Source organism: Copadichromis virginalis, linkage group LG3, assembly GCF_057382275.1.
Source record: "Copadichromis virginalis isolate Kocher_CV1m ecotype Utaka linkage group LG3, C_Virginalis_male_GT1.1, whole genome shotgun sequence".
In the NCBI taxonomy this organism is placed as follows: Eukaryota; Metazoa; Chordata; class Actinopteri; order Cichliformes; family Cichlidae; genus Copadichromis; species Copadichromis virginalis.
The window spans coordinates 61,426,256-61,449,552 of NC_140620.1; the positions used below are offsets into that span (position 1 = coordinate 61,426,256).

At 42.3% G+C, this 23,297-nt stretch overlaps 2 protein-coding genes and 1 long non-coding RNA gene across 3 annotated transcripts in view; 2 read left to right on the forward strand and 1 right to left on the reverse strand.

Moving 5' to 3' along the window:
• Positions 1-23,297, forward strand: part of LOC146716463 (uncharacterized) — a 64,741-nt gene that overhangs the window by 28,893 nt on the left and 12,551 nt on the right. The gene's annotated exons all lie outside the window — the stretch shown is intronic.
• LOC146716466 (stonustoxin subunit beta-like) lies at positions 13,431-14,160 on the forward strand. Its single transcript, XM_085452495.1, has one exon. It carries the CDS (start codon positions 13,431-13,433, stop codon positions 14,037-14,039), a length of 609 nt encoding a protein of 202 aa, XP_085308621.1. The 3' UTR covers positions 14,040-14,160.
• On the reverse strand, positions 20,707-22,275 carry LOC146716467 (neuroligin-2-like). Its single transcript, XM_085452503.1, has 2 exons — positions 22,008-22,275; positions 20,707-21,702 (listed from the first exon to the last, which is right to left on the reverse strand). The coding sequence occupies exons 1-2, from the start codon at positions 22,226-22,228 to the stop codon at positions 20,874-20,876; spliced, it is 1,050 nt and encodes a 349-aa protein (XP_085308629.1). The 5' UTR covers positions 22,229-22,275; the 3' UTR covers positions 20,707-20,873.

The window sequence follows — 23,297 nt, forward strand, 5'->3', positions numbered from 1 at the left end:
TGGAATTGTACAAAATAATATCATGGATGATAAATTAAATAGATTTTAAGTAGATGCTTATGCATTCTTAAAGTCTTATATGTTGAACTGAACTATGTGATCTGTTCAAAGCCTTAATCTTAATTTGAAGTGAAATGTGCATTTTGAGTTTATACACTATGTATATAAGGCGACCGTTTCCTTTTGCAGTATTTTTGTGTGGTGTACTTTTCTATGTCTTAACAAAAGGGGAACAAAGGTGTTTAAGTTCACCTAGGATGATGTGTTTTAATTTTCACATGGTCTTGCTTGAATTTGACCCTGACAAAGGCGTATGAACTCTGTCAGCTGTTTGGAGTTTCCATTTTCTAAACTTCTACATTCTGAACCTTCTTCAGCTCTGAACAGATGATGAAACACTGAATGATTTCAAGCTCACACTTTGTCTAATAAACTTACATCTTTCATTCTTTATACAGATTGAGGGGCTGTGGTTTGTCAGAGATCAGCTGTGATTATCTGGCAGCAGCACTGAAGTCCAACCCCTCCCATCTGAGACAGCTGGAGCTGAGCATCAACTACAAGCTGCAGGATTCAGGAGTGAAGCATCTGTGTGGTTTCCTGGAGAGTCCAGGATGTGGACTTGAAACTCTGAGGTCAGTCAGCATGTTTTAGTTGTGCTGAGATGAATATGATGTGAAAGTTGTGCTGACACTAAACTGCAGACATCAGGCTGATATTATACTGATCCACACTGAGGATCTTCATGGTAAAGTCTGTTTTCTTCTTCTCTGGTTTAGTCCATTGACTGCAGCAGAACAATGTTCACATTTCAAACCTTCAAAGAAGAAGAAAAATCCTCCACTGGATAATTCACTGTGAAACTCTCCAACTCTTCATTCCACCTTAAAGTCTGTCTGACACTGAAATCCAAAGCAAAATGTAACTTTGCTTTACAGACAGCAGTCCAACACAAACATACACACATCATCCAAAACACAGTCCAACATCCAAATCTCCTCCACTGCCAGCATGAATGATGGGAAAGAGAAGGAGGAACACTCTGACATTCAGGGTTAGAATGAGTTTCATGAAGCAGACTGTGAAGATCAAAGCTGCATTAGAAAGCTTACATGAATGAATGAGTGGACAGAAGTGGACAGAGATCATCTGAAGCACTTCAAAGGCTTTAAATCAGCACATTTCTCTTTATTCTTTATCAACTCTGTTAGTTTCTCTCAGTTTTCTGTGGAATGAAGCTAACAGCAGGCTAATAAGATGCTGACCAATAGGTTTCTATTAAATGTTGTAATTTGTATATGAAAAAGTGCTTTGGCTCAGCAGGGATCAGCTTACAGGTAGAATACAGCTGCTGGATGGGATTAGCATGTCATAGCTATCTACCAAACTGCTAACTGGGGGATTTCAGGCCATCTATGGATCATTTTTGCTAACTGTTTATTCAGCTTAGGCTCACAGGGCTGCAGCCTGTGCCTAGCTGTCATAGGGCAAGAGGCGTGGTCCACCTGCACAGGTGAGCAGTCCATCACAGGGCCAACAGAGAGAGACAGAGAAGCACTCTCTCACATCCACACCTACAGCCAATTTAGAAGCACCAATGAACCTAAGCAGCATTTCATTGGACTGTGGGAGAACATCCAACCTCCACAGAAAGGCCAACAAGCTTCAACCTACAACCTTCTTGCTTTAAGGCACTAGTGCGAACCACTTTTCCCCATTTCAGCCCAAATTCTTCATCTTCCTGTTTCTGACTCCAGGCCAGCTCCACTAACACTTTCTCATCAGACACTGCCACCTAGTGGAGGAAGTCTTAGTTCCATTTGAAGCTTCAGATTACAGTTAGTTCCTTTACAAAGAGTTGGAGGTGGTGGGGCCACAGCACCATCATCACTGAGTGCCATAGGACACTTAACCTTTGTTTCCATATGCTGGGAACTTCCTGTTGTTCCAAGGAGGACTGGAAAATGTGTGAAAATCTCCCAGTCAGTTCCTCACAGCACACTTCAATCATTTCCCTCCCACAGCATCAGGACCAGGGCTTTTTCTCTCTTTGGTCCCACTAAGAGATTTCCACACAAACACCTCATCAGTGGGACTCTCAGAGCTACCAGCCCTTTGCTACAATCACAAAGCTCTTCATTGAAATCAATGATATCAAAGCTGGAATCAAATGAGTCCAAGTCTTCTGCTGATTCAGCATCACATTCATCTTTGCTCCTTGTTCTGCATCCCCACCATGGACTTCATTCCTTTCCAAGCCAGCCTTGAGTGTCCTTTATTCAGCTCATCCTCTGCTTTACTTTTACACCTGATTTTAGCTGCTTTACCTCTCTTTCAACAAGTTTCTGTGCCTCAATCTTTTTCTTCTCTCCCTCATAACAAGACAGCTTCTTCTGCCTGAGAACATGTTGGAGTGATTTACTAATCCAGGGCTGCTTATTGGGGAAAATACTTCCTGTTTCCAAAGTAATCCCCATTTTTCCCAGAAAGAAATGTAAGTAGAAATCGATGATCTAAGTGAGAACATGAGCCTTTAAAAAGTCCCAGTGGGTGCAGTCAAAGCAGTCCCTCAGTCCCAGTATAGAGTCTTTGGTCCAGACTGGAACAACTGTGTGCCCAGTTTGAGCTCTCTTCAGTCCTGTGACCTGACAGACCCAGAGGGGCCATCACATCACATTTAGAAGCTCCCCTAATGGAGCCACAACACATGTCCAACACTTAGTCTGTCTTGTTGGACCAACTGGAAGAAATGATTCAAGGACTTAGTCAGAGAACAGAGATTCAAATCTCCAAAATCCAACTGGCTGCATCAGGACATATAGTCTGAAACTCTGCACAGTTTCCTGTTTGAAGCTGCTTCCTGTTGGCTTCAGCTGTTTGGAGTTTCCATTTTCTAAACTTCTACATTCTGAACCTTCTTCAGCTCTGAACAGATGATGAAACACTGAATGATTTCAAGCTCACACTTTGTCTAATAAACTTACATCTTTCATTCTTTATACAGATTGATGGGCTGTGGTTTGTCAAAGATCAGCTGTGATTATCTGGCAGCAGCACTGAAGTCCAACCCCTCCCATCTGAGACAGCTGCACCTGCTGGGAAACAACCTGAAGCATCCAGATGTGAAGCAGCTGTCTGATCTTCAGCAGAGTCCAGACTACAGACTGGAGACTCTGGAGTAAGTAGAGTGATGGAGTGAGTGGGTGGTGCTGTCAGCAGTATTGTACTAAACACAGTCAGTATGAAACAAAGATCCAGTGTTTCCTGTAAAGCTGCAGCTTGTCAGTGAAGCTGTGAGAGGAGAATGGTGACAGGCTTCAGGATTGGACACAAACACTTCCTGTTTCTGACCTTTATGGTCACTATGGTAACGGCTGACACGCTCTGATCAAACGCTGTCAACAGTCAATCAACTCTCTGAACAAAGCAGCACGCAGACCAATGACTGCATTCATTTCCAAGTTTAAAGCAGTGAAGAACACAGTCTGTAGGTGAGGAAGAATTTAGTGAGAGCAGATGTTTGGATGGAATTCCTCCAGTTAACAGCTGGAACCGTCCATCTGGATTGTTGGGCTTGTTGTTGGGGTTCCTACTAGAGATGGACCGATCCGATATTACGTATCGGTATCGGTCTGATACTGACCCAAATTACTGGATTGGATATCGGTGAGAAATAAAAAATGTAATCCAATCCATTAAATATCAATAAAGCACCTCACAAATCTTGCTACACGGCGTAACTCGGCTCATAACCGTAGCACGTCGCAGCAGTATGCATCACGTGATAGAGCTGTTGTGTGTATTTGTAGCCTCACCAGCATTTCGTCTCCGAGGAAGTCATCCCATAGAGAATTAAAGCAAGTGTGTAAGTTCATCTCTGAATGTTTGTAAAGCATTCAGAGATGAACTTAACAACCAATTAATGGAGCCACTGCCTCTCGCTCTCCGGCTGCTACTTGCCTAAAGTCAGCCACAATTGTCCCACTGCCAAAGCGTACTAACATTAGCAGCCTCAACGACTACCGACCAGTTGCTCTAACATCTGTTATAATGAAGTGCTTCGAGAAACTGGTCCGATGTCACATCATGTCCTACTTGCCACCCACACTCGACCCGCTCCAGTTTGCATACAGAGCTAACAGATCAACTGAAGATGCTCCACATCACCATCTCTCACCTGGAAGTGCAGGGCCGTTACGCCAGGCTGCTCTTTGTTGACTTTAGCTCTGCTTTCAATACGATACTCCCGGACAGACTAATAGTTAAACTGCTGGAAATTGGACTTCCTTCCACCACCTGCCGCTGGATCAGAGACTTCCTCTCAGACCGTGTACAGAGAGTTAGAGTGGGGCCTCATCTTTCCTCAGCCCTCAGCCTCAACATCGGCTCTCCACAAGGCTGTGTACTGAGTCCCCTACTGTACACTCTGTACACACATGACTGTGTTAGTTCCCACCCAGACAACACAGTCATCAAGTTTGCAGATGATACCACCGTGGTGGGGCTCATCTCAGGGGGAGATGAGACTGCATACAGAGCTGAAGTTCAGAGGATGTAAGATTGGTTGATTGAAAAGTGTGCTGACATATTGCATCAGCTGCACCACAGCACACAGAAAGGCACTCCAGAGGGTCATCAACATGGCCCAAAAAATCATTGGACATCCTCTTCCCTCCCTGAAGGACCTGTACAGCACTCGCTGTCTCAAGAGGGCACGCAGCATCCTTCGGGACTGCACACACCCAGGACACCGGGTGTTTAAGCTGCTGCGGTCTGGCAGGAGGTTCAGGCTGCTGAGGTCCCGAACAAATAGACTCAAGGACAGCTTTTACAACAGGGCAATAGCCCTGATCAATGCAAATAGCTGACCTGACTGGATACCTCCCTGGACTTTTTAGGGGGGAGGTAACAATGTTTAAAACGATAACAATAATATTTATATTTATAACAAGGTGCAATAATAATTAATGTGCAATAATAACAGTGTGCAATACACATACACTTATTCTTCTTTTTTATACTAAGTTAATATACTGTGTTGTGTTGTTTGTTGCGTTGTGATGTGTCATATCGTGTCGTGTTGTGTTATATGTAGTGCCGACGTAGGACAGTTTTTCCAATTTCATTGTACTACTGTACTATGTATGACTGTGCAATGACAATAAAGAGTTATCTTATCTTATCTTATCTTACTTCAATCGTGAAACTGCTTAATGATCAGCTGATCGGCTTTTCTGTCGCGAGTCTGTCTCTCTTGTTTGTTTTTGGTCCACTTTGCACCAGAAAGAGGAAACCAGCGGCTGAACAACAGCAGAACGTTTAAGCTTGATAAGCTGTTGTTAGAATTTATTTAATATTACTTTCTACACCAGGATCTTTTTCTACAGCTGACAGCTGGTAACTGTGCAGGGGCGGATCTAGCAAAGTTTAGCCAGGGGGGCCGATAGGGCATGAACAAGGAAAAGGGGGCACAAAGACATAATTTTCTTTCTTATTCTCATTTAAAATGTCTAGCTTTTAATAAATAATTATCTGACACCCAAAGTTTTAATTTGATGTAAAATATATAGAAGTCCATTACTGTATATAGTAACTGTTAAGTCTAATATACCCTAGTAAGCTATAGTACTTTTTCCTTTGGGAAGGTACTATCTGTGAGTTCTGTAATTATGTTGAAGAAAGATGTTGAATCTATTTAATTATTCTTGAAAAAAAATTCTTTCTGTGCATTTTTTCCCCTGCATCAAATTAAATTTGATTACATCGATTAAGCATCATGAGATGGAGGGTGGTTCCCTATTTTATTTTTTGCTGGGAGTTTGCAACCCTATTAGTCAGGTTGCTTAATATTTCTGCTAAGTACGCTTTAAAATACCAGAATAGGGAGGATGTTGCAGGTTTAAGTTTATTAGATTGATCAGTGTTGCTGAACTATGAAATATTTTGGGCGCAGTGTATTTTTTTTACATACAGGTATAACAGAATAGCTTTAGTGTTTGTTTGTTTTTTAAACTTGCGTATGAACTTATACAAAATGCAGCAAAATATTAAAAAAACGTTTTATTGATTAAAAAACACACTATATCGGATTCATATCGGTATCGGCAGATATCCAAATTTATGATATCGGTATCGGTATCGTGCCATCTCTAGTTCCTACAGAGCTCAGAGTGGACACACCAAGGTTCTTCTAATGAATGAAAGTCCAAACTCAAACTAGGAGGGAAAAACATTTTCATCAACTTCAATAAAAATCCAAAGATTAGAAAAAGTGAAGCAACAATGAGTCCTAGTACAGTCCCAGCACTGAAGTCCCTGCTGCTCTTTATACTGGATGTGCTGCATCACTGACTGACAGCTGATGAAGAGTCTCTGGAAACACTCGTTTATCTCCTCTGCTCTTCCTTCTTCTCTCTGCAGGTGGAGGTGATGATGGTAAACAGGACGGTGTGTGTGCTGAGAGAGGAGGAGCTGTGTCCTGATGATCCAGAGAGGTTGAAGCAGCAGCAGCTTGTGTGTAGAGACGCTCTGACTGGGCCATGTTACTGGGAGGTGGAGAGGAGAGCTTCATCCAGCAGTGACTGACAGAGGAATGAGAAGAAGTGCAGATGACTGTCAGTGCTGCAGAGTGAACTGCTCTGAGAACAGCTCCACTGTCAGACACAATGTAGAGTCCAGCATCATCCCTGTGTGTCCCTCTGGATCTGACAGAGGATCATCAGTGTATCTGGACTGCTCTGCTGCTGCTCTGTCCTTCTACAGTCTCTGCACAGTCTCTGTCTGACTCTGGCTTCAGACCCTCCTGGATCAAACTCACCTGGAAAGACTTTCAAACATCACTCAATAGATTTGAATACAGAATATATTTGATATATACTGTAGATGTACTGTAGAGTTGCAGTTTGTCACTTGTAAATACAGTCTGTGAGCAGCTGTGAGCTGAAAGATCTTTCTAGAAACAGGAAATGTTTTCACTCTTCTGTTGCTTTTTCATATATTTCCACAACATTAATATTGATCCCACCTGTCTCACCTGTTTCATGCTTTTATACATAATAACAGGACACGTGTGATCTGAGTGCTGCTGTGGTTGCTGTGCTGCACGTCTTCATTTAGATAACAGAGACATCTAGTGGTTCAGAGGGAGAACTGCAGGAGGTGGAGCTGTGTTTTAGCATGGAAAACCTTTTATCTTTTAGGCGCAGATACAAATATGACAAGTATCAGTGTGAGATACAAAAGGTCACATCAGTCAGCAGAGGGAACAGTGATCACACAGCAATGTAAGAATAGAAACATAACAGTGAATCTGGACATGTATACAGATGGAAGCAAACAAACAGGATGTAACACTACATTAAAGCCACAAATGGGAAGAAAACAAACACAAAGGAAAATATATTTGATCTCAGGAATCCAAATCAGATGCTTTAGAGCAGGGGTCGGCAACCCTGGGCACGCGTGTCACAGCTGCCACGTGAAGGGTTAACTGATGGCACGACCATAGCTGGACTGGCCATCGGGCATACTGATGGTGATTTTTCATTTTTATGGGCTGATGATGTTTTTTTATTTTTTTGTAACGGTATAAACAATGAAAGATGGCGGATTGGCCGGATGCTGGTCGATGTGTAAAAATAAGTCAGTTGTTTGGTGGTGGCTATGGCGGAGCTTCCACAGAGGCAGCAGGTGGATGAGGGAAAGGGGAGGCAGGAGGAGCAGAGACCCGAGGCGGCCGCCGGTCCGAGTGTCAGGTGAACTGAACTTCAGGTAAGAAGTTATGACCTGCAGTCTGTCTGGGTCAGATATAAACCAAGTTTAGGTGGAGTTTATTTTCCTTGTGCTGACTTTTTACAGTCAGTTACAATAACTCATACTGTGTACTAGCTAGCATGACGGAGTTTCTATACAGCTGGGTGGTGCTATGATGTTACTGATAGTGAACTTTACAGTGGCTTGCAAAAGTATTCGGCCCCCTTGAACTTTCCCACATTTTGTCACATTACAGCACAAACATGAATCAGTTTTATTGGAATTCCACGTGAAAGACCAACACAAAGTGGAACGGAAATCATACATGATTCCAAACATTTTTTACAATAAATAACTGCAAAGTGGGGTGTGCGTAATTATTCTGTCATGGAAAAACACACTGCCATCAACTGTTTTGTTTTTGTCAAAATCACTGTAATATAATCACTGTACCTTTATATACACGTGACTTGTATTAATGCTGCTGCCCTCTTGTGGCTAAAGTGTAATTATGTTATTGTTATTAAGGAAAACATTTGAGAGTAACATGAAAAATGAGTCAGCACTTTGGCTTCAGCTTAAGAAATCCTCATTTTTATGTCATCAGTTATAGTTGCATGTATTCATTATCATAATTTAACCTTTAATATTGATGTTTTAAATAGATTTTGAGTAAATTAGCAATTTTATGGTATTTTATGGTTGTATTAAATTAATACATCACTAATGAATTAATTATTTCAGTAATTAATTTAAAAATGTACATAGTCAATTAAAGAAATATATTAATAATGAATTATCCATTAATTTCATTTAAAATGTTTCATTATTTGTTTATATACAATTCAAATTAGTTAATTACATATTTAATCAATTATTGGTTTGTTTTCTATTTTAATTATTTTACTGACACATTTAATGAATTATTTAATGATGTATTTATTTAATTCACGTTGCTACTCCTGGCCCTGCATCGCTGTTCATAAATACATTTTATTTGTCAGCTTCACCCATCAAAGTCAGGGGGCGGGGTTAATGCTGATCAAGTCAAAACCATTGCTTTGGTCTGGTGGGCGTTCTTTTAGTGGGCTTTTCTGTCACGGCCTGCGTGGCAGACTATGATGAGGGGAAGGACGACCCAAATGCTGGACTCTTTGATGAGGTCAGTGCGTTTATTTACAGTGATGCTAAATAATCCAAACAACAATAAATCCCCAGTGCGTTCCCGACTCTGACATGTCCTCTTGCCAGTGTTAGTGTTCTTTGTCTCCGCTCCTCAGTGTCTGAGTACCCCGTGCTCGCTGCCCTCTCGTCTCCACACTCCTCCTGGGGAACAACAAAGAGGCAGCCGTCAGCAACACCACAATGCTGCAGACTAACCTTAACTAACTCGCCAAGAGACTAACGTGAAGTTACGCAATGATCCAGCATCAGAGACAGCTCCACCACACTCCTAAGTAGCTCCTCTGACGAGGCTTGATCAGCTGCAGGTGTGAGTAATTCTCCTCCGCAGGTGTGGCCAGGCTCCTGGCTGACACACCCACACACACACCTAGATACACAAACATGGAAACAGGAGACAGCAGCACCAAAAACACACATGTCCATAACTTCTTACAGGCCCTGGGTCACCCAGACCCCGGTCCCATGACAATTCCTCAAAACTAAGTAGGCCTACACACCAGGGTTTGGACATGTGTGGACCCAAACTATACTTAAACTTTACCCTTTTTTGTGTGTCACCAAATACACTTTAATATCTTCTAGACAAGAATGTAGTGGCACAATCTTTAACCTCCTAAGACCCAAACTCCTCCGTGGCATTCATTTTTAATTTCTCTTTGATATTTGGGCTGATTGGGACCTGATGAATGTAAAAACAAAGAATTACCACATTTTTTGTTTCTGAGAAAAATGAGAGCCACATATGAGGATATTTGTCTAAAATTTTGATAGCACAGTGGCAGTATAACATCCTTGTGAGTGGATATCAGGCCCTTGTAGAGCAAAATGTAGTATTTTGGTCTAAACAACCCAAAATGTGATGTCTACATATGTGGACGCCAGGTCCTAGGAGGTTAAATATCTGCTCACTTTGTCAAAATGAACCTAATCATCTCTGATGAATTCAGTGATGTCTGCCAGCTCACCTTGCAAGTGGTCGAGCTCATACCGCCGACAACGCGGCCACAACTTGTAAACCCCCTGCTGACTATCAGCTCTGGAGTTATTTGTTTATGTTAGTTTCAACTGTTCCTGCAAAAAGTAAGCACGTGTTACTGATAAAAAGTCCAATAGAAGCAAAGTCTAAACTTTGAAAACAAAAAACAAAAACCTGTCTGATTAAGATCTGATCTTTGGGGGGTTTCAATAAGCAGTGTGACCCGTGTATATGCATCAGGGGTGGTTTTGATTATCGATTTATCGATTAAAATCGATTCTGGCTTGGATAACGTGATATCGATTCATTAAAATCCTGAATCGATTTTTAATATAAATTTATTTTGGCCAAAACGCCAGAATCTCAGGTTAAACCTCCCAAAGTTTCAACAACCACCAAACAGCTAAAACAGTAAATGAGAGCAGGAACACGGATTCTGCACAAAGACGTAAACACAAAGCGCGGAGCCGCCGACGCATCAGAATCAGTGAGATGTGACTTTCTCACCTGACTGCACGGACACGAGCTGAAAGCCGACAGCTCGCTGATTCTAAAGTTTTGGCGGCTCCGCGCTTTGTGTTTACGCCCTTTTTGCGCTGATTCTGAAGCTGCAGGTTTGATGTCTCTCCAAACAATATTGAGTAAACCAGCAGCAAAAGAAGCTCCAAACTACGCTTCACATAAACATCGTCATGAATTCCCTCTGATTGTTTTGCTGCCACCAGGATAAAATCACACTTCATGCACAGCTCTCTCTCTCTCTCTCTCTCTCTCTCTCTGTACTTCAAGAACAGTTTCCCGTCTAAAAATCTGTTTTCTGCATTATTCGCTTGCTTGTTACGCACAAGTCTACCGTTCTTACAGCCTGTCGGACGCTGTTTTTTTTTCTTTTACTTACTTCTGAAAACAAAGCCTCATTTCTGCCGTTCAATACTGAACAAATTTAAACTTTTTAAAATGATGCAAAATTGCAAAACGCTCAGCTGTGTCTGTAATCAAACCTCTGTAACTTTGCTCTGCTTCACATCAGCAGCATCAGGTAATGTTCATATGTTCATTAATGGTTTTCTTTTGTTTTTGATGTACTGCAGAATATTTGTATAAAATCCCAGGCCAGGAAAACCTTCATGTTTTTCTGTTTGATCCTCAGCTACTTTGACACAAAGGCCTCTGCTGTGACGCTCACACCTTTGATAAAGTCTCGCAAGTGTCAGATTTCTTTTTATAGATATAAAAATATAGAAATGTACTGATGCATGTTGTAACTGTTAGCTTTAACTGTACAAGGCTTGTTAGACATAATGAAACACATCGTGCAGATTTCTGGATGTTAGACTATAATTTTTATAATGATTATTAATCTTGAGTCTAAAAAGTCAGTCGAGTATATCCAGGATATCTTTCTGTTAACTGGATTCACTGACACTAACACTGGGACCAGGATAAGCGGTCGCATGAAGCTGGTTATCAGCTGACAATCTTATTATTTAATTAATTTAATTAAGTTATTTAATTTTTCTAATTTTTCCTCTACATTTCCCCTGAAATGAAGGGATTGTGTTAAACATGCTTTAGTTCCTCACATTTTTCTGCATCTCTTTGTTCAACCCCCTGAATTAAAGCTGAAAGTCTGCACTTCAAACACATCTGAGTTGTTGCATTTAAAATAGATTTTAGTGTATGTACAGAACCAAAATCAGAAACTAAGTTCTCTCTGTCCAGATATTTATGGACCTAACTGTATAATCTCTACAGCACGTAAAAAATGCTGTAAATAAAGAAGTCTGTGAAAATGTGGCGCTTAAGGTCAATTTAAACTGAAGTGATATAATCTTCTCCCCACAGTTTGAGTTTGTATTGTCTCAGCTGCAGACAGACTATGATATTAATATTATTAGTTATTAATATTATTAGTTATAAAGGACACCTTCCTGCCTTTAGTCTTATTCATGATGATTATTAGTCGTCTTCTAACGTCCACAAGTCTGTATGATGTGTTTCATAGGTTCTAACAAGCCTTTTAAACTTAAGTTACTGCATTGCTGAAACACCAACATCTGCTTATTGAACAAAACAAAAACAACCAAAAGACCACACATCTGATTTCATTTTTATTTTAATAGACTTCCAAAGATTATACCAGATAACTGGCCTCAGAATATAATTGAATAAACATGTTTAAAAACGATAACCTAATCCTGTCTTGACAGGCTGAGCTCTTCAGTATCCACCAACAGCATCGTCATGCTGAGTCAGACGTTTCTGCTCCTGCTGGAAATACTCTTCCTCTTTCCACGTTGTACCAAATGTTTTTAAATGTTAGTTTCAATTTAAAATTAAAGATTAAAAAAGTGTAACACATATAAACATCAGATAATTAAGACAAGCGAATGGTTCAGTTCCACATGTGCTCCGCTGACACATTAAACTTCAGTAAAATGATGCAGTTATGAAACAACTTTAATCTAAAACAAACTGATTTGCTCAGGAGCAAAAACAGTGAAGTCAGTGACTGTAAGTGAGTGAGCTGTGCTGGTGACTGGATATCAGATTTCCAGTCATTAGAGCAGATAAGTGGCAGAACTATATTACTGATTTAATTTAAATGCAAATAGCCCAAATCCTGATTAAAGCATCAGGTTCACTTATAAAGTATTCTGTAGTTATCTTAGTGTCCATCGCCCTTCCCAACATGGGAATAAAGCAGCTGTGAGAGAATTAAACATGAATGAATCAACGGTACGGAAGTGGAGGAAGCAAGAAGAATGAGCTGAGTAAAGTTTGACTCATGCGACATTTTTGTTTCGCTTAATGCGCCTTATAATCCAGTGAGCCTCATGGTCTGTAAAATATGGTGCATTTGCAAATTATGTGCACAATATTGGAACTAAACTATTTTATATTGACAAACAGCGGCCCGCATTAAACTGTGACTGTCACCAGGTAATGTGGGCGTGTTTGCTGAATAAGCAGCAGGTGTTAAACAGCTGACAGGTGAACAGGATGCATGCAGGTAAACTCGAGGGCCCTTCGAGCTGATCGGTGGTGTCGTGAGGAGAATTTCAGCTCATTATTCATGTTACAGAAACACAGAGGTACGAGACCAGGCAGAAGACTTTCTGATTATTTGTTTTTAGTTAAAATAATTCCATTGTTGTCTAGTGATGGTGTGGTAAAGCTCTGTGAATGTGTCCAATTTTTCCGGCTTTGTTGCTTCACCCAAAGGCAGATCACACAAAGTTTAACTGCTTATTATGAAGAACTGACATCTGCTGGTCATTTAATGTTCAGCAGCACTGCTGTGAGAATACCTGTAGGACACATACCAGTGGATATGTGAGCACATGCACAGCTGCAGGGCTAGAAGGGCCCAAATGAATTAAATAAATAGATTCTTAAATAATTAATTAAATGTGTTATTAATTGATTAATTACATTTATTTAAAAATCATTAAATTTTTAATTAATTTATTGTAAATGTTGGAAATGAAATTATTTGGCATTAAATCAATGATGTATGTATTTAATAAGTATTTTGAACTTAGATTCCTGTCAACTCACAATCGACACAAACACAGTGAACACAAAGCTCCAACTGTCTGACAACAACAGGAAGGTGACACATGTGGAGGAGCTTCAGTCACATCCTGATCATCCAGACAGATTTGATGTTTGTGAACAGCTGCTGTGTAGAGATGGTCTGACTGGTCGCTGTTACTGGGAGGTCGAGTGGACGAGGAGGGCTTGGATATCAGTGAGTTACAGAGGAATCAAAAGGAAAGGAAGGAGTGATGAGTGTGTGTTTGGTGGAAATGATCAGTCCTGGAGTCTTTGCTGCTCTGATCATTATTCCTCTGTGTGGCACAATAACAGACAAACACCCATCTCCTCCTCCTCCTCCTCCTCTGTCTCTAACAGAGTAGCAGTGTGTGTGGACTGTCCTGCTGGCACTCTGTCCTTCTACAGAGTCTCCTCTGACTCTCTGATCCACCTCCACACCTTCCACACCACATTCACTGAACCTCTTTATCCTGGATTTGGGTTCTGGGATCCATCGACTGGTTTCATGAAGGGTATTTCAGACTTTTTTGGCACACTTAGGTATGAATTGACTCTTTGTAGTTAGTCTTACCTGTTAGAGAAACAGTTCAGTCTGTTCATGTCTGTGTCTTTCACTCAGAAACACATGATGAGATTCATGGATTCAGTCAGTTGATGTTTTAAACTAAATGATTCACAAATTATTATTCAACACAAAAGTTTGGTGAGCAGCAGGGCTCATCCTGATTTTTGTTTTTGTGCATTATAATGATGAAATAACTTTGTCATGTCTGTGGTGGCCTTTGGAGAATTAAACCATCCTGTAGAAACTAGATATAAATGTCATATTTTCCAACATTGATATTTTTCTGTGTTTCAGACGACAATGAAAAGATAAAGAACAGTCTGTAAATCACAAGTTATCAATTCAAATGATTATTAAAGCCACAAGAGAAGCTTCCTGTTATTTGTACCACTCACCTGGTCATGTGATCCAGCTGTGCAGCCAATCATAACTGCCATCACTTTCTACTTTGATATTTCCATGGTGAATGGACTGATTCTTGTTTAACACGTTCATACTCTGATGGATGTATCGGAGAGGGTTAGTGTCTTGCTCAAGGACACTTTGCGTGCCAGCTGGAGCAGTCAGGGATTGAACCACCAACCTTCTGATCATTAGATGCCTTGCTCTGTCTCCTGAGCTACAGCCATCATCAAAGCTCTTTCTTAAATCCTCTCTGAGAGGAGCTCAAACACGAGGAAGAGACGAAAGTGAGGGAAGAGAGTGGACTCATTAGTAAAATGAAAAACAGCCAGCGTTGATGTTTAAGACAAGTGAGGTAACAGAAACACTATATATAGCAGCGGTCACCATGGCAACATCAATGTCGGTTGCTACGTATTGTACTGATCCTGATCTGTGAGCCTCATATCAGGATATGCTGTTGTTTGTATTTGTTTGCATTGTTACCATTTTTGTGTCTTTTTTAACAAACTACTTTTATCTTGCCATCGTTTGTCAGAGAGTCAAACTACATTTGGTTCATCTTTCTACAATAAAAACATTTCTTCATCTTAATTATTGTATGTGCAGAGTTGTAGTTACTCACAGTGACCACTGGAGGCGTGTGATCCTGATAGTTTCCCTGGAACCGTCCAGTTCATCCACATTAATGAAGCTGTTGGTGATTAACGCTCATCTGTACAACTTTAACAACAATATCAAACATTTAATCGCTCTGCAAACAGCTTGTCTGATGTATAAACTGTGTCTTAAAGGATCAAAGTAAATGTCACATTGAAAGCAGATTTCACTGTAATGTCCTCTGTTTGAAATATTCCAAATATAATCTGGCTTGGTAATGATTTACTCATATATTGTCCACGCAGACTAAAGCAGTAGGAGATGAGATGAAAACAATTAGAAGAATCTTTACTCTTTAATGTCACAAATTCCTCTTTGTATGTAACATAACAACATACATGATACAGCTGCAGCAACTGAGGCGAGGAGAGAGGCAGCAACAAGAAAACTGGAAGAAGGAGACCAACAACACCACCTGTGGAAATCTTTCCCCAATCAAGCGTCATCATATCAGCATTTCATCAAAAGCACACATGCTCCGACCTGACAATGCAGAGCTGTGGCAAAATCATTGAATCATTTATGAAACAAATGAGTGCATCAAAAATAAGAGTGGAGCTGCAATGAAAGAGAAGTGAACTTTCTTCAGTCAACACAAAGTTTTCCCTGACAGGTGACATTTAATTAAAGTGACTTTATCACCACACACACATTCAGAGGCAGTCTACAGGAGCAGAGCTGCAGCTATTCAGCAAATGTCTCCCTGCAATCCTCACTGCAACACCTACATGTGAAAATGAAACCACCTCTACTGTTCACACATGAAACGTCGTGTGAAGAACCAGTTTTCCTCAGATCTCTGTTTTAGTAACTCTGAAGTCTGAACTTTGGATTTTTGCATCCTGTTTGTACTGATAACTGTCAGTGGATGATTTTGATCCCAAAGAAATCTTTAACACACATGTAGTGATGGGACGTGTGCACTGAAACAATGGTTAGGAAACAGAAATCGCCTGAGAATCTGCTCATGTTTAAGATTTCTTCTTTACAAACATTTTCTATGGCTGTTCCCAGTATGACCAGTGATACAAAGCATGGGAAATGGGGATTAGTTCATTCAGACAAATACACTTTTTAAAATGTAAAAATAAAGAAATGAATCAATAAAATAAAAAGTCAAAGAAATAAAAAATAAGGGTCTGAGGCGTCTGTCTCACTGTATCCATGGCAACAATTTACTTCCTGTTCCTTCATATCAGAACCACATCTTTGAAATCAAAACATTTAAGATTCAAATTCAATCACAGATGTGTTCAATTAGATATTAAATGAAGCAGTGCAATGTTTTTATCACTATCCAAGTTTGAACTCTAAGTAGAAGATTTAAAAAAGCAACACACACACACACACACACACACACACACACACACACACAGTATGCAGACATGATTTAGGTGATGATAATATAACGACTGCACAGACCCGTGGGATGATTCATGTCCTTTTTCTTACTCTATGCAATGATGAACTTCTTGCTTCAGGACCTTCTTGATGAATTTGTTTTCTAATCCACAGTTTTCTACCTGATCTGTGTGTTTGAAGTAAAATGTGTTGCTTCAAATGTAAAAGTTAAACAGACAGAAAGCATCAACGTGGACTTCAATCAGTGTTTTGTGTTCATACAGGTCAGCTGTTGCACACAGAGCTCCTGGATTTACACTGTGCCCTGGTTCCTGTGTTTCTGTATGTAGTTTAGTCTAAAGTGGATCCTCCTCATGCACAGACTGAATTATCTGTTCAACAATCAGCATTTCTGATTCATGGATTTCATTTGTTTTTGCTAGTTTTGACTGAGATTTCAACATATCTGTGGTGGCATCTGTTCAGTGTTATGGAAGTTTTACAGCACTAATCTCACTTCACTCTGTAACATAACAGTGAACAATATTACTATTAGAAAGATTATTAGAGAAGCCACAATCAGATGATCCCCTATGAGGTGTCCTTGGTTATAGTGTGAAGTCATCTGAGGGGAGAGAGAAGAAAGAAACACTTCAGTGTTAATGAAAAAGTCATCAGTCTTCTTATGGGAAGAGACCTCCACCAGACCAAGACAGATAACCATCCAACACGTTCTCATCCCAAAACCTAACATACCGATGCCATGTGACAAACCGATGCCATGTGACAAACCGATGCCATGTGACAAATCGATACCTTTCGGTCTCCCTCTCTCTCTCTTGTGCTCCTGCCAAAAGCAAAGCAAAGCATCCACCCTTTTCTTACCGGCGTCGTGAATTGTTTGTCAACATCTACTCATCCTAACGTTGGTCCAGTCTTTGTCTCAGTGTCAAGTCAGTCAACACTTTAGTCCACATGGTCAGTCCAGTCACAGTCCAGTCACACACATCATGCACACACATTCACACTAGATCTTGCTGATAGTGGAGCCTCACGCACAAAGCATCAGAGTCTCCACCCTCATCAATATGAGCTCATTTATTTGTTCTTTCTTTTGTTTTTAGAAAAAGAGTTCTTTATGATCTTGGACTGGATTGACTCGCTGCAATCCTTTAGACAGGAACTCGCAGGTTCCCACAGGTGACCTTTCCCTCAGCCCATTGTAATCTGGAAAAGCTCACCTTATATTTGCTCTCACAACAATGTTTTACAGCGCTGTTAATTCAATCTTGCAGGCCTGCTTAGAACAAAGAAGGAGGAAAAGAGAGCTGATTATTAGCTCATCAGAGCACAAAACATCATATCAAAGGGGGCGACACCTGACAGTTTTCTCTAAGTGCACTGTTACAGAAATAATGAGCCGCTCCTCGACATGTCCATGTTTAGTAAAACTCCCTCTATTGAAATAAGAAAACAAGCCAAAGCTAACTGACAGAATGAACCCATCACTAAAACAACAACCCCAAAAATCTTCATCACAGAAAAGTTTTGCTTACTAATCCAACAATATGTTGTGGGAATTAGAACTTTCCGGGTCATAAAGCTTTTGCCGACTCTTGGCTTAACTAATACTGACATAGTCTGAAATCAGACTTAAAGTCACTCCCTCTGTTCATTTAGGATAAATGTATCTATATCTGATTTAGGCTAAGTGCCTTTTGTTTAGATGAACTGCTGGACTTCCAGACCAGCAGGTTTAGGGAAGTCTTTATGGGGTCACACTCTGATCCCCCCCACCACACACACACACACACACACACACACACACACACACACACACACACGCACGCACGCACGCACAGGCAAGGTACTCTTTGTTTGTATGTAGACGTCATATGTTAATGAACGTCATATGTATATTCATGTAACCTCAATAAAAGAGCAGTGTTACGGGGGAGCGGACGAGAGCAACTGGGGTGAAGCGAAGGAACGGCGTTTGTCCGGTTCTCTCCCGTGCACGGGAAACATGAAGAACTTTGCCTACTCGTGTCTTGCTTTGCTATGTAATTAAATTGTCCTTAACGTTCCAACGAATAGGTTTATGCTACAAACCTATCACTGAGGTTAACTACACAACCCCTCGCCACCTCCTTATACACAGGAGTGAGTACAAAAGGGTTCGTACGGACGCATCAGCCGGCCGTCCTTCTGCTCGACACTGTTAGCTGAAAGATGATCGGATCATCCTCTGTCCTGTATTTAAGGCTGAGAGTCTTTGTCCAGTCTCTTTTCCACAGCTACTGTCCACAGCACTGATCCACCTGCAGCACAGCCCCACTCAGTTGTTTTATGATTTACATTGTGCACGTTTCCCTTCCACTGAGCTTACAAAACCTCTGACAGGAGAAGTCAGGCATGTGTTTCCCCCACCTCCCCTTTTAGGCAGTAATAAAATAGAAAACAAACAATCAAACAGGCTAAAGCTAGAGCACAAGCAAAGACAGCACCGGTGACTAAGTTCTCCCATACTGGACGTACGCTACCACGTGGGCTCAAACAGCAGCACATCAGCTCAGTTTACATACTGTTGACATCTTCATCAGAGGATCAGCAGGGAGCGCTGCTGAGCTGCAGTGGTCTCCACCAGAGTGACGGAGCAGGAATCACAAACAGCACAAACCCACCGTGTTGTTTCTACCCTGTTCAGGAGATCTGAGCCCCCATCCCTTTTTTTCATGTTGCAGCTCTGCACTGCAGGCCCTGAACGCCTCCCGGTTACCCTCAGTGTGCTTAGAGTTTAATTTACAACCGACGAGCTCACAGATCATCTGCAGGCAGGTGAACGAACCCTTAATGTGAGGATAATAGCAGAGCTGAGCTGAGGTCAGAAATAGTCAGGAACGGTGTCGACACAGTGAAGTCAGCTGTTTGGGAATTTGTCTGATTATCAGTTTGGGGGGGTCGGTGTTAAATAACAAAGGCGGTGTAGGATGGAGAGAGGAGGAGGGAGGGAGCAGTGATGATATGAAGTCAGAATACACATGTGGCAGACATAAGGGGGTCAGACAGGAGCAGCATCAGTCTCTGCTCTGTTTTGTTAATAACGTAGAAAAATAATTTTGTACAATCAAGCTACATCGACGGACGCTTTACCTCACGTACCCTAAAATGAAAAAGTAGTGACAGTAAGACGGAGGCTGCACATGACACCATGACTGAGTTCACAGCTGTTGCTTTGATTCTAACGTTTAAGACTTTTGGCATCGACTCCGTTTTAATAAATGAGTGCTGGGAGGCGTCGTTTGACTTCAGGAGCTCCTGCGATGCTCCTGCGATGCTCCTGCGATGCTCCTGCGATGCTCCTGCGATGCTCCTGCGATGCTCCTGCGATGCTCTTACTCTGCGGGAGAAAACCAAAAACCAAAAGTAGCAAACATGGAGCGATATGACTCGTTTAGATTTTGGGAAACGTGCATCGACAGGTACAGTGTCCTTTTCCCCGCGTCTTTAAAAATAATTCATGCATAGATCCCCCACTGAGAAAACCCTTTTATATACTTTCTCCTTTGTACACATTTTATATAGAACTATATATAATATCATTTCTCTATATCTATATTTTCAGAAAAATTCTTTCCACACAATAAAAAACAACAATTAAACAAATGCTTCAAACAAAACAACAAAAAGAGAGAAGATGGAAGAAAGAAAATCACGACTGAGGCCAGTTTGGCACTTTGTCATGAGAACATGACAGAACTCTGTTAGTTGACGGTAAATAGCGAAACTCTATTTTTCTTTCGTTTTTCTTCTCCCTCGATGAGAAATGAAACACAGCAGTACTTACTTGGCACCTAAAAATGCTGGTCGAATGAAAGATATCAGTGTTTTCATAGTTATATGTTTAGTGTACGCCTCCCCCCTCCAGACTGCTCAGCAGATCGGGAATTTTTAGAGAAGAGCAGGAGGGAGGCGTGTCAAATGAGAGGAAGAGAGCAGTAATAAAACACGGATGTAGAAAAGAGAAGCATAATGTGCACATAACACACAGGAGATGGAAAAAGAGATGACGCCAACGTAAAAAAGAGAAAACAGCGAGGAGCGAGAGAGCATTCGTCCCTTTGACAAATGTTGGAGGTCTTGAGCCTGGAAACAGCAGACCGTCTTTGAAAACAGTATCTTTGAAAGATCTGAGTCACCCACCCCAAACTGCTCATCTGCTGCTGGACACTTCAGTCGCACCTCCACATGCCACCAGTGGAGGGAGCTGCCAAGTTTCACAGCACATGACGCAGCAGGTGTAGTTGCTTTTGGAGAAAGAAGAGAATAAGAGGACAGAACGAAGGCCCACGTCTAGAGGCCTCCCTTCCAGAGCGGTAGCAGAGCCAGTGTTCCTGGTCCCTAGGTGGCGCTGTGTCGGGCCTGTCCCTACTATACCCTGGTGGTGGAGTGGGGGTGGGGCAGGGTGTTGTTGTGGCCGGTGGAGGGGAATGTGTTGAAGGCGTGAAGAGGCTGCATGCTGGTGATGGTGCTGGGGATCACGGTGATGGTGTATGGCGTCATCAGCGGCACGTTGTCGGGGGCGCGGCGCAGCGCCAGGGTGTAGTCGGGAGGGCAGGCGGGCCGCAGGATGTCGTGGGGTCGCAGGGGCTCCATGTCGTGGTGAGCGTCGTGCTCCCAGTCCTTCATCTGCAGGGACATGATCTCCTCCTCCTGCCTGTGAGCCAGGTCGTTGGCGGGGCCGCCCCGCTGAGGGGACAGCCGGTGCCGGCGCATCTCGTGCCGCTTGTCACGCTTGTAGTAAAGGGCGGCGAAGGCCAGGATGTTGAGGAAGAAGAGAGACGCTCCAACTGCAACTGTCACGCTCAGTTCGGTGGAGTAGTCGCGGGTGTCTCCGGGAAAGAGGTCCTGGGGCGGGCGCTCTGAGCCCTCGGGCTCAGGATCTGATGGGAAGGTAGGGTAAGGATGACGAGTGGTTCGAGGAACGTTGTTTCTGGGCCTCATGGTGCCGGGGTCACGGCCTGCGGGGGAGCGCGTAGTGGTGGGAAAGAGCACGTCGTGCAGGCTGTGAAGATGAGGGACTAATTCCAGCCAAAAGGCCACTTTGTTAGCTCTGTAGTTGTCTCTGACACGAGGTTTCAAACCGATGTGAAGGTACTGCTTGTCCTTCCAGTTGAACTTGGTCCAGATGACCTCCTCGAAGCGGTTGGGCTTGGTATGAATGAACTCGGTGTCCTGAGGGACGGGCAGGTTGGGGTCCCTGGTGGAGCATAAAGGTTAAACGTTTCAGTTCAAAGTTATATTCAGTCTCCATTATAAGTAACATGTGGCATCAATACACTGAATACAGACAGGAGGCCCATTCTCTGTGCAACCTTTAAACTATCTAAGACCAACCGGCTGCTCTGGGATCTGGATGCTTTTGGTGAACCAGTATGTTCAATTCTTCAAAGCCACACGGGAATTAAACTAGCAACCTAGATTCAAGTATTCAACATGACTAGAAGGCTGTCAGAGAACATACAGTAACGTGTACAGTTTACACTACTGTGACATGAGGCCTACCCAGTCTTTGCGAAGTTAGTCCAGTAAGTCATGACCACAGCGCTCAGCATCACATCGTTCTTGGAGAAGTTGCACGGGAGCAGGTCCGTGGCACCGATCATCGGTACGCCGAACACGTAAGGTATCTCGTCTCCGTGCGCGGCGTTGGCACTCGGGCCGCGTCTCGGTGTGGCAGTGGTGGTAGAACGTGTAAAAGTAAACTGGGGACTGAAACTCAGCATGGAGTTTGGCAGTGGCCACAGCTGGTGCCACCCACTGGTGGTCCGTAAACAGGAAGTGAGTGAGAAATCTAGAGAGGAAAAAAAAGTCTTTCTGATAACAGAAGGAGTGACAGGCAGCAGAGAGGAAGCATGACTGCATTATCCAAACATGTCTGTACTGCGACTGTGGTCCGGCTGTGAGGGGTTCGCAGGCCGATCTGTCAGAAACACCGACACTGAGATTGGGAGCCCACTACCTGGGGGATGATAGCATTACTGCCCACAGAGCCTCAAAGGTTAAGGCGCAGACACGCCGTGATGTGGATGAGTGGCTCTCTTTAGCACGCTTGTCTTGTTTGATGCACTTCACTGGGCTCACATGTTACTGATTCCATTCTTTACTCGCATGTTTTAAACGCTTAAAGCACTTTCACAGCTTTTTATATTCTTTTGAAAATTCATGTGAACTCAAGCTGTCAGAATTGTAATGTAAGCTTTGATAATTGTCCACATTTGTCATATCCGTTTATTTTAATGAATACAGCAAACAGAAAAAAACGAACAAATCAACAAACGCGGCTCCTAATGAGACAAAACCTGATGATGCTGCAAAATGCAGTTAAGTGAGAGGAGGCTGTAAAATGGAATAACTGAAAAAGTGGCAGTGTACAGAGGTGGCGTCCTCACCCTCTGGGTAGCCGTAGAGGTTGTCAACAAAGTTGGAGATGGTGTAGTCGAACGCCGCAGCTGAGATGCCGTCGTTGTCCTCACTGTCGTCCACAAACTTCAGCCCCTCTCCCTGGTTCACTCCTATCAGGATGTCATAGTTTAGGAGCTCCCCCTGGTGGAGCAAATAAGGAAGAACATGCTGAGTGCTGGAACAGAGCCTGTGTGCATCACAAGTCTACAACAGGAAGTGCAGCTGAAGCACAGCTTTGTGAATTGGCAGCATTTCATTTCCCAGTAAACAAAATAAAGATTAGCTGTTGCCATGAAATTCCTACTATAAACTGTAAATACTGCAATATATGCAGGGTTCATACACATTTTTAGGGTCAAATTCAAGCACTTTTTAAGCACATTCAAGGTC